At 47.4% G+C, this 11,744-nt stretch overlaps 1 protein-coding gene across 1 annotated transcript; it reads left to right on the plus strand.

Annotated features, from left to right (window-relative positions):
- Nucleotides 1-1,729: 1,729 nt before the first annotated feature.
- Nucleotides 1,730-2,098, plus strand: LOC308050780 (scale keratin-like; the record flags this gene model as incomplete). Its single annotated transcript, XM_080360938.1, has 1 exon — nt 1,730-2,098. One exon carries the CDS (start codon nt 1,730-1,732, stop codon nt 2,096-2,098), a length of 369 nt encoding a protein of 122 aa, XP_080217064.1.
- Nucleotides 2,099-11,744: the final 9,646 nt, after the last annotated feature.

The raw sequence follows: 11,744 nt of genomic DNA on the forward strand, positions 1-11,744 counted from the left end.
AGCAGGGGGCCAGGAGGACAAGCGCTCGCAGACTTACCCTGTTCCCTGAGGAGAAGGCAGCCAGAGCAGTGCTTGGGAGAGCCTGGCCGTGGCAGAGCTTTTATAGCGGCGCTGCTGTGGCTCAGGACCGGCTGGGCCAATCAGCAGAGGCAGCACTCCCTCCTGCCTACACCTGTGGGGCTGGCCGCCTCCTGCCCCTCCCTGAGTCAGCATCCCCTTGCCAGACCAGCACATACCGCTCGCCAGGCTTTCGAGCCCTTTGTGCTCTGTGGGCTACATGACAGCACGCACCCCCCTGCTCGGGGATGTAGAAGGCAGGAGATGGCCGTGCTGCTGCAGCTCCTCGCGGCCTGACGGGTGCTCTGCTGCAGGGAAACCTCTGCCCTGTGCCCACAGCCAGGCTCTGCTGGGAATCGAGCCGGTGGCCAGGGCGAGCGGGGCCAGCCCAGCCAAGGGCTGCTGGGGCTTTGGCGTCAGCCGGCGCTGCCAGCTGCCCAGCACCCCGAGGGCAGCCCCTGCCCAGCACCATCGCCCAGCAACGGGCTTCCCAGGAGGCAAGGGCAAGGGGCCCGCGGGGCTGGGGCGGGCCTGGAGTGAGCCTGCGCCACTTCAGCACGGCTCGGGGCCTGCGCTCCTTGCAACACGCGCGTTGCGGAAGAGCACAAGGGGTCTTGCTGCCCCAGACTCGCAGAGGTCCAGGGCCAAGGCCTGCAGGCAGATGGAGGCCGGCTGTGTTGGGCTGGCGAGTGATACATCGTGCTGAGCAGGCAGTGCCCGAGAGGAGTGCCTTTGATTTGGCGTTTCGTAACCTCGCGCCTCTGTAGATAATAGCTCCACGGTGCACGTCATGCGGTCGCTGGCGTGCGGGAGACCCTGGTCTTCCCTGTGGCTCTGCGAAGCAGACACGGGGCCACGCCGAGAGACCAAGCCCTTGCAGAAGAGCTATGGCACGCAGGGCGCTTGCAGTCAGCCTTTGTCACGCCGTGTGCCCTCTTCCACACAGAGATAATGAAAAGACGGTGGGGCTAATTGGGCCCGTGAGGTGGCAGCTGGCAAGCGTCTGAGTGGGGTAATTGCAGGGGCTGATAGAGCGGGTTGGGGCTGGAGAGGAAACGACATCAGCAAAACAGCCCCGTGCCACGCAGGGAGAAGGCAGGGGCTCGGCCAGCGCAGGACACGTGCCTCCGGTGCGGCCAGCTCCTCCCCCCGCTCTCTGCTGCGGCATAAAAGCGCTGCCCTCGCTGTGCACGGGCATCCGCTGCTCCTGCCTCGCTCTGCTCAGGAAAAGGGTAGGTGGGTGCCTGCAGGTCTCTGCCTCCTGGAGCTGAGCCCGCTGTGGGCTATCCCTGGCCAGGAGAGCTCTGCCAGCGGCGGGCGTGCTGGCAGCCGCCTTGGGCGGCCAGGCTGGGCTGAGCCACGAGGCGAGGAGGAAGGAGCCCCGTGGCCGGGCCACGCAGAGCCGGGCCCTGCACAGGCTCTCTGCGAGGGCTCGTCTGCCCTCTGTTTGCAGAGAGAGATGGCAAGGAGAGGGCTACAGAGAGCGGGGCGCTGAGGGGGGCTGGCTGGGCAAAGGGCAAACAGTGGGCAGCGCGGCAAGGGGGTGGCCCTGGTCCCTCCAGCTCCAGGACAGCCAAGGGAACAGGGCAGTGCTGAGCCGGGGAGTCTTCTCCGCATGCATGACAGCTGTCCTTGGGGCCGTGTCTTTCAGGCTCATCACTCTCGCACAAAGATGTCTTGCTCCGACCTGCGTCCAGCACCAACCAGCGTGGCCGTCCCCCAGCCCATCGCTGACAGCTGCAACGAGCTGTGCGCCCGGCAGTGCCCCGACTCGACGGCCCTCATCCAGCCGCCCCCCGTCGTCGTCACCTTCCCCGGCCCCATCCTCAGCTCCTTCCCCCAGCAAGCCGTGGTGGGCTCCTCCGGAGCGCCCGCCTTTGGGGGCTCCCTGGGGCTGGGGGGCCTCTACGGTGCCGGGGCCACCCAGGGCTCCGGGGGCCTCTGCACCTTTGGCAGACCCTCCTACGCTTCTCCCGCCTGCAGCCCTTACGTCTTGCCCCGCTACAGCAGGAGGCTGTGGGACAACTGTGGGCCCTGCTAGACCCAGCCCCAGAGCCCCCTTGGTTCCTGGGCCACCTCGGCCTCACGCCTCCACTCCTCTCCTACCTCTCTCCATGCCGCCTCTCCTCCTCGCCCCGTCCCTTGCCCAGATGCGCGACTCTGCCATCGTCCCTCAGGGCACTCGTTACTCTCTGCAATGGCCGCCGCCTGGGATAGGAAGCCTGAAGGAACAGCTCTCTTGAAGCCTCCAGGGACAACCTGCCTGCCTCTGCCTTCAGTGTCTTTCTCCAGTGTTTCTCAGCTGATCCTCTGGATATAATAAATTTTCTTCTGCATTCCAGTCATGTCTCCCTCCATCTTTTTCCCAATTTTTTGTCCGATACTAGAGAGAGGGCAAATTCTGATGTCTTTATGTTTGAGCAGGGATTATCACACATCTTGGCTTACCTGGGAGAGAAGACATAATTCCTCATTTCGCATTGTCTTGCTGAAGATGAGAATCTCTCAGCTCTGGGATAATCTTCTTTCCCTAATTGTGAATGGAATGATTCAATTATTTAAGCTTTGCAATGAATTTGGAGCAGGCTGGTTAACTACAGGTTCCTCCTTACTAAATATGTTCATAGTCAAGTATAAAGAGTTGTAGAAAAAAATATATATGCCATATGACTAATATATTACAGACTGGTGTCTCAGCTGCTCTTCACGGATTTCTATAAGAAGGCATGATGCTGCTGTCTCACTTTCCAAAACTTTGTATTTCTACAAATTTTCTACCGTGTCACATTCAGGGACTTCGTAACACTCTCAGGGTCAAAAGCAAACACAAATCATCTGTTGCTTAGCTTTACTCAAGGGGACTTATCCCAAAATATTATCTAACCCCTTACCCTGGCACATGTGGGATTAATTAACTTGTTATTAGTGCTATTTGTATTTTTTGGTAATCACTCTGTCTTTTTGAGAAGTAATGCCATGTTGGCAGTAAAAGTCAGATTATGTGTTCCCTTGCATTACAAGTTCTTCTTATATTACCACCATTCTCTGGCATTTGAGATTTACAATGCTTTCATTGCATGCAATCTCCCTGTACCTTACCATCACCTCTTCGGGGCTACTCAGAGAACCTTTTCTCTTCTGCAGCTTATTTCTGATTACAGCCTGTGTTACAGCAGACCTGTCCTCCATAGTCAGCAGGTACTTGGCTTTGTACTGTATTACTGAAGTTCATACTGTTACTGTTACTCCCATCAGTTAAGCCATCTTGTTTTTCCAGTCTTAAAGTCTGGTTCCCTCCTGTTTAATGCCACTCACATTTATCTTATCGAGACATAAAACAGAGTACTGTCAAATTATGTGCTAATTCCATTAATGAAAAAACAAAATAGAGGTTTTCTGAGACTGGTTCTTGAGTAACCAATGTAAGTAAACTTCCATTTCTATAACTCCCATAAATCACTAGACACTGACAGAAAGGGCATCTCTAGGTACTATTTTGCAATCAGTCGTGATCTCACCCTGAACAGCCATCCAGCCCAAAGAGAAGCTAAGTAATCATGTTAGCTGGGTGCTAATAGCTCTTGCTAATCTTGTCATCTTGGGCTGGGTACTTGCTGTCTGACACAATATGCATCTAATTGGGTGCTGGCAGGTACCCGCCTGGCACTGCCTCATCAAGAGTATCAGTGGAAAAGTTGGCAGTAGGAGCTCAGATGTTCAGCTGTGGTGATTTACACTGAAGTACCTCTTAGAGCCTGTGCACGAGAGTGAGGATCCTGGAGTTGAGCAGAAGAGGAATGGAGAAGAAAGCAGGCATCTGTGTTTTGCAAAGCTGTCCTAGGAATTGCCCCAGGCTGAACCGGTTGGGAGGAAAGAGGGCTTTGCTCAGCACAGGAGAGGTACCTGGGCCAAGAAGGTGCAGGGCTAGTGCAGCACGAACCAGGAGGTTCGTTGCTTGGCTACTGGGAGTTCACAGCAGCAGCATCCTTACCTCAAGCCGTGTGAGAATGGAAAGCAGCAGCAGGGACAGAGAGCCATTTCCTTTTGCCACAAATGCAGGAGCCTTTCTTCTCCCCATCAGCTATCTGGGCTCGTCACACACCCCAGGTGCTCATTGTGCGGTGGCTGGACTCTACCGGGCCCTTCAAGCCCTAGTCTCTTTGCATACCCCCCCAGACCTTTCCCAAATAGCCCAGGGCCACAAAGGCAGGCAGTGTTGGAACAGAAAAGGTGAAGCAGGCAGAGAGGGGAGAACTTTTCAATGAATGGCTTTTTTTTCTTTCGGTATTCTCATTAAGTATTTGTTAATTAGTAAACATAAAATAGTATTTTCTTAAAATGAAAGCACAATTCACAAGACTAATTTTCTTTTCAACTTGTTATTAGTTACCACACACAGACATCTGGCACATCCACTTACATTTGTGGGGCTGGGGGCAGTGAAATTACCTGTTAAAATCAGACTTGCTATTCCATGACACTGATAGAGGGTTGAGATTAAGAAATTGTACATTCATACATGGAGATTTTCTTTGAAAAAGTCTTGGTGAAGTAAGAGGTAAATCCTCTGTAACCTACTAGTTCATATTCTTTCTACTTCACCTGGCTGACTTGCAAACTCAGCCAAAACTTCCCTGAGGCACCTATTATCACAGCAGTGATTAAGAAAAAAAAAGAAGGTAGTGCTTGATCTTTGTTCATGAGATTCATATCTTAAAAATTGTTTCCCATTGTTTACCTTCCTCCTATTGTTCCTTTTCAGAATATGCTTTGATAGAACTTCAGGCCATTTTTTTTTTTTAACCTTGTCTTTGAACACAGTTTGATGATAATATGTTGTCTGGGAAGACATAAAATGAACAGGAACTCCAGCACTAAATTAACTAGTGAAAAAAGAGATGGACTAACTCTTGGAACTCTAACAGTTAGAATAATTATCATAGGGGAGGCCTGAGAAGACAATTTCCACTCAGCAGCAATGGAAGGCTGTGCAGATAAGTTTCTTAGCAGCGGGACTGTGTATGGCCAGTGCCGTGGGATCTCCCCAAAGGCAGCTCAGCTTGGTTTTGCAGGGGCTGAGAGACCACCATAGCCCAGTTGATGGGGTCCACATGCAGGGTGAGGGAGTCCTGCAGCCCACACAGGGCTTCAAAAGGAAACACAGAGAGGCAGGTGTTGGATACAGGCTTGTTTTATTGCAAGGGATGGAATGGATACAGGCCTGTTTTATTGCAAGGGATGGAAAACACCCACTGGAGAAGGACACATAAGGCAGAGGCAGGCAAGGTTGTTCCCATGTCTTCAGGAGAACTGTTCTTTCAGGTTTCACCCAGGTGGTGGCCACTTCAGGAAGAAGCAAGTGGCCTCTGGGACCATGGTGGAGTTACACATTTAGCCACTGGCATGGGCAAGGAAAAGAAAATTAAACAAATGGATAAGGAAATGAGAAATGTAACATATGGAGCTACTCTGACTCCACAGTATGAAGTGGAAGCCTTTGATGCTCTGCCCCTTATTCAGGAGCTCAGTTGAGTATCAAGATTGTGTCATGCATTTACCATTCATTCTTTAGTTAGGGCCTGGAAGGGACCTCAAAAGATCATCTAGTCCAACCCCCTGCTATGGGTAGAGTCATCTTCCACTAGATGAGGTTGCTCAGAACCTCATCCAACCTGACACTTCCAAAAAAACCAGCAATCTAAAGATTCAAGACATTGTTTATTATTTAATTTGTTTTCTAAGTAAAAAAGAAGGGTGATCTTACAAAAGCCTTTCTTCAGGTTTCTCTGATAGAGCATTGTATTTAAAATATCTGAAACATTCAAGTTCAGATCCTCCAATTGCAAAACTGGTAAAAGTCGGACTGCAAGTAGTCACTTTGCTAATTTCTGCAGAATCAAACGTTGAAAGGAAGCTGGCATTCAGCAGGGTCTGTTTCTGCTTCTGTTATGTTGAGCCGTTGTGCCTGCAGGCTATTTACTAGTGGTGTGACTCTGAACCACATAAAAAAACCATTAGGCTCTAACAGTGACTATTTAGTGAATCCACCTGTTTAAATCAGACATAAAAGGCTTAACTCCCACAGGTATCTGTCTTGCACTGTAATTTAGTGCATGGCGTGGACATATTCTTCAGGCTGTATTTACAATGTCTTTATGAATCAACTTCTGATTGCATCTCATTTACCAACAGTGTTACCTTGTACTAGGATATAAACACATGCTCAGGGCACATTTTGACAAGAGCGAGTGTAGCGACCTCTATAGTTCAAGATGTGACAGTGGAACTTCGTTTGTTTTTGCTGTTGTTCTCTGTATTACTTGTTTCACTGACAGGAGGAAGAGGAGTCTGAGTTGCTGTGCTGTCGATAGCCCCGATTTCCAATGGCTGAACAAGAACTGTGCGAGACCTCACAGTCAGATGTGGTCCCTGTGATGCAGTTGCCAGCAAACCACTGGGTCTCAGCACTGCTTCCAGATTATCATGACAAACAGCAGCCGCTGTCTCTCCCATCTCATATCTGCATTCTGTATGACCTGAGATGCATTTGGTCTGCCAGTGAAATTAGTTTTCTTATCTTCTACTGTGTTTATTTGTGATTATACTTACATGAAAGTGTAGTCCAAGTTTGGCCTGCTGTGCATTTGCGGAAGTGGCAGATTGTTGATGGTTAGGAGCAGTAGAGAACAATTAAAGAACTGTCCTTTGGTGTTTTCCCTGCTCCATGGTCATAACATGTAAATTCAGGCTGGGAGATGAGAATCAGCAATACAAATTTTGCAGTTCCTGCTTTCCAAGGAACACTCTCTCCAGATCACTTTGCCAAACAATGGTGTTGAGGAGTGTTATGTCTTCAAGCACCATTCAAAGTCACTAGAGCCCATCAATCAATTAGCACATACCACAGTGATCTATTTGTAGTCTGGGCTCTAAATTCTGGCTCCCACCTGTGTCTTTTCTGTTGTATAACAAGTACATAGGTGGAGCAGCTTCGTCCAGGTTTGCTAACAACATACACATGGAAGGATGTCTGACTGCAGTGAAGAGGTGCAGCAAGATGAACTGACAAGATAACTGGTGTGATTTGTTGGTCTATGTAGGATGAAAACAAAAACCTTGAAGAGGACTTCTGTAGTGATTAACACTATAGTGGTGTGTCTTGAAAATACCTGACCTGGTTGCTTTAGTGCTCTGTATACCTGCACAAATAAGCACTGGTTTTCTGACAGCATCCTCGTGACTCTAAGAATGCAGTACGCTGGAGTCAGAGGCATGAAAACAACACAAAGCCTTCAGACACATCCTAACAGGAAAGGAGTGTTGCCTGGCTATCTATCTCATAGCAGCCTCAACTAATTTCAGTTAATTTTACAAGTCAAGTCACACCTCCAAACCCTTTGAAGTTATTATCACATGCTTGATCCTGCCCAGACAGAGTTCTGCAGCATGAGAGTTAGTCTGCTCAAGCACTCTGAAGTTTACCAGTGCATGGCTGATTTTCCTAAGAACAACAGCTTCACACAGGAAAGAGCAGAAGTGCTGAGCAGTGTCTGATGTCTGATCCACCAGGGTCCTGTTCGGCATTGCTAGCATAGAACAGGCTGAATGCCTTTTTGTAGCTATGCTAGTTGTATGCAAATCGTATCAATAGAAAAACAGTTCTATAAGAAATACAGAACAGCCTGGAACCAAGTTGCTATTGAACAAAGAGAAGTGCTGAACATGCCCAGTATCCATGGTCACCTGTAAGTAGCCTGGAACTTTGGTGTAAACCTGAGATCGACAAAAATATTTGGCTTGAATGATATGTGTTGCACTGCAGGGAAGAAATAAGAATTATTCTTTTATTTATTTTAACTGGGGCTGCCAAGAATTTAAAGATATTAATGGGAATGTTCAAATAATTCACAGAATTTCAGTGAAGATTTGCCATTCAGTTAAAAGTTCCTGTTGACTATTCAAAGGGAAGTTCTACCCACAGGTTGTTAGATGCTATTTTTAAACAGTGAAAAATATCATAAAATCAATGTATGGTGATGTAATTAAATTGGAGCCTTGGACAAGTAGTGAGACTTCAGAGTTACTCCTGTGTTTAACTTTCTTTGCTAGCATGTAGAAAATATGCGCTGTAACCACACCTGTCCTGGAAGAAATTTCACGCCTAATTGTGAGGGTTACAAAACATGTTTATCCAGTATGAAATAGCTTTTGTGCAAAGGCAGTCATTATGCAGGCTCCTCCTGCTTAAAAGTCATTAAGAAGATGAGTTCTTCCCATTTAAAAAAAACATCCCCTTCTAGAAAATCTGAGGTTGAATGCCTGGTTTTGAGTAACCTTGAGACTTCCGTTCCAAAATGTTAATTATATTCCACTTTGTCTGTTGGCATTTGGTAACTACTACCAATACTGCAGTGCAACTTTGTATGGGTGACCCATGCAAGAAGGCTGAGGAAGCCTCTTTTCCCAGCCCACCTTGGGATTTCTCTCAGTGTTGTTTCACAGCAATGCCGCACCCTTTGAGATACTCATAGTTTACGGTAGAGGATTCACATGAACAAGAATAGAATCAAAGAGAAGAAGAAATTATGGGGAAATAATGCACCCAGTCTGCTCCTCCTGCCCCAACCACACCTCGTTTCACTTTGTCTGAAAGCAGCTGATGACAATGATGACAATGACGACAGATACCGACAGATACCTACAGATACCTACAGGTGAATCACAGGATTCTTGGACATGCATCGCTCTTCTAACCATCCTGCCCTCCTGAGAGGGCAAAGGAAGCTACAAACTGGTATAAATACTGCTGACATCCAAAATTAATTATTTTGATTCATGATGTTCAGGGTTACAGCCACATGCTTTACTTTTATAATTTTAAAGACCCACCAAGTGGTACCCAGATCCTTGTCTTAGTGTTTTTTATGCATATATTGGAAGTTGGATGCATGGATTTAGAGAAGAAAATCAGCACACAGTGCATTGCACTACTTATGATACTAAGGAGTGCCTGAAAAATACCAGGTATGTGGAGCAATTGCGTAAATAAGGTAGTTTTCCAACATTTTTGTAATATTTGTAAAATCAGCAAAATGCTGCAGGAAGTGAAACTGCTTCAAAAAGTTTAAGGAAGAACTAGAGGGTGTTGAAAGAAACTGATAACTGTCCAAAGATGAACATAACAATCATAGAACCCTGAAGAGTGACATGCATTGTGTTGGGTTTTGTAACAAAACCAACCTGAAACACAAAGGATGTCTCAACCCCCACAGGCAATCCCAGAGATGGTATATAAGTGCCTCTGGCTCAGAGATTGTCAGATCGCAGGTCCTCGCCTCTCCTTCTCATTGATCCAAGTAAGTCTGATCTCTTCACTACCTTTTTTATGTTTAGGTATGGTGGGTTTGTGACATTTTCAGCCGATTCCTGCACACACAGTCTGAGCCACAACAGGGAGAGTGCCTAACTTTGCGTGAAGATCATTTCCTTGATATTCTCCATTGCAAACGGGGCAACTGCTGCAGGTCTCTCCAACCTGTAGTGCAGCTGCATGACAGATCACAGGGATTTGGCCAAGATGGGGTTCAGTCCAGGTGCTTTTACCTTTGACCTCAGGGCAAAGTGACCAGCGCACTTGGGCACAGCTTCTCAGCTGGCTTGGGCAGGGAAAGGGCAGAGGAGCTGCCTGTGAGGGAGGAGGGAGGGCAGGGAAGGTGCAAGAGAGAGGGGAAAAAAATACCTGAGCCATAGGAGAGCACCTCTGCACGGCACGGCCTGTGCCCTCCCTGCTGCTGTTGAGGTGGAGCAGGGTGGTCTGTGCAGTGGGTTGTCTTGGGCTTCGTGGTGTGTTACAGGTTCATCTCCCTGCCAAAGGATGTCCTTCTCCAGCCAGCAGCTCAGCTCCCGCTGCTCTGCATTGTACGAGCCAATCTGTGCACAGCCCATCGCTGATGCCTGGAACCAGCCCTGTGTCACCTCCTGCGGGGACTCCCGTGCCGTGGTCTACCCACCACCTGTGACCATCTTCTTCCCGGGCCCCATTCTCAGCTCCTGTCCTCAGGAGAGCTTTGTGGGCACCTCAGCCCCACTGGGGCTGGGCTGCCCCAGGGGCCTGCAGGGCTCCCTTGTCTATGGGGACTCCTTCTCCTCATTCACCCAGCGCTACGGGGGCCGTGGGCCGTGCTAAACATGGCAGAATGTGTGCACAGCAGAAGAAACAACAGGGCAACTGGATGTGCAGCTGAACTGAGGAACACAGCTCCGTGAAGCAGTAGGAACCTATGGGTGCTATTTGGCACCCATGGGAACTGCTCTTCTGCTTGTCCTTCTACTGCTCCATTTACTTTTAATGTCAATTTCCTTAAAATGTGTCCTTTTCCTTCTTATAAACCAAATTATTGACTATGTAAAATCTGTTTCTCACTGTCAGAGCACTAAAGCACAAGTACCACTAGAAACTGGTCTATGTATGTTTCGAATTTTTGGGACCATGTATATTTTCTTTGGTAGTTTTTTGTTTTGATACCCACATGTTTAATGCTAAAGATCCATAGTTGTCACCACACACTACGATTTGTCTGGTCCATTTGAAACTTGAACCAAGAAAGAACAATGTGCTGAAAACAGGTTGCTGCAGATTTTTAAGTTAACCTTTTTTTTTCAAATACTGAAGCCCATCTTGCATTTTTCCTTTGCTTAAAATGTACATTTTTACTCCCAATAAACACTTACTATTGCATCCAAGTAACATTCATCTGTTTGCTTTCTTCCCTGTTTGGGGGTAATGCAGCCTCTGCAAACCAACTGAACTATCCCCTTATCTTAGTGATCTATAAATGAGTGTTAAGCTCCCTCAGACTGTGTTTGTATAATGTCTATGGATTAATTCATCAGGAAACTTTGCTTACAACATGCAGAGCTTGCCTATTTGTCTGATTTAATCTTTACAAGGAACCAAGTGTTAACAAACTGCCCAACCCTTATATAAAACCTTCAAGACCAGTGTTAAGTACTAAATTGCCAATCCAAAAGGATGTTAATAGCTTGTTCCTACTACTCCTGCCTTTCCATTGTTTTTTTTTTTACCAAAACTATGGTAATTTCACCTACCATAAAGAAATAAAAAGGGAATATTAGATTGTGCTATAATTCTATACAACACAGAGAAGTAAAGACAGAATATTACATAGTGCACAGCAGCAGAGAGAACTTCCCAAAGACTAAAAATTAACTAGTGATGAAACCCCAGTCTGAAATACAGGAAGCTTGAATCCACTTTCCTTATCTGTACTTTCATATCTAATTTTCTGAGCCCATGAAACTGCCTTACAGAATCCCAGAATGTCAGGGATTGGAAGGGACCTCAAAATCTGCTCATCATCATGCTCACAGGGACAGCTGCATTAACACCACCAGAATGCAGGAAATAGGGGGCCAAGGTGATGTTCACTATGTAAACGCCTGCATCAGGTTTTCTTTTGGCTTCCACGGCTATCAAACACAGCAAAAACATGATATTTGTATAAAATCCATGGCTATGAAACATTCAGGATCTACAACAAGACCTGGGATGTCCTTTGAACACCTTAAATAATGCAAGAGTCAAGTCATCAAGGATTATTTTAGCATCAGTGGGCTATAATTTGAGAAATCAGAAATAAAAGCAAAACCCATGATATTGTGATGCA

This window comes from Nesoenas mayeri, assembly GCF_963082525.1.
Source record: "Nesoenas mayeri genome assembly, chromosome: 30".
Lineage (NCBI taxonomy): Eukaryota > Metazoa > Chordata > Aves > Columbiformes > Columbidae > Nesoenas > Nesoenas mayeri.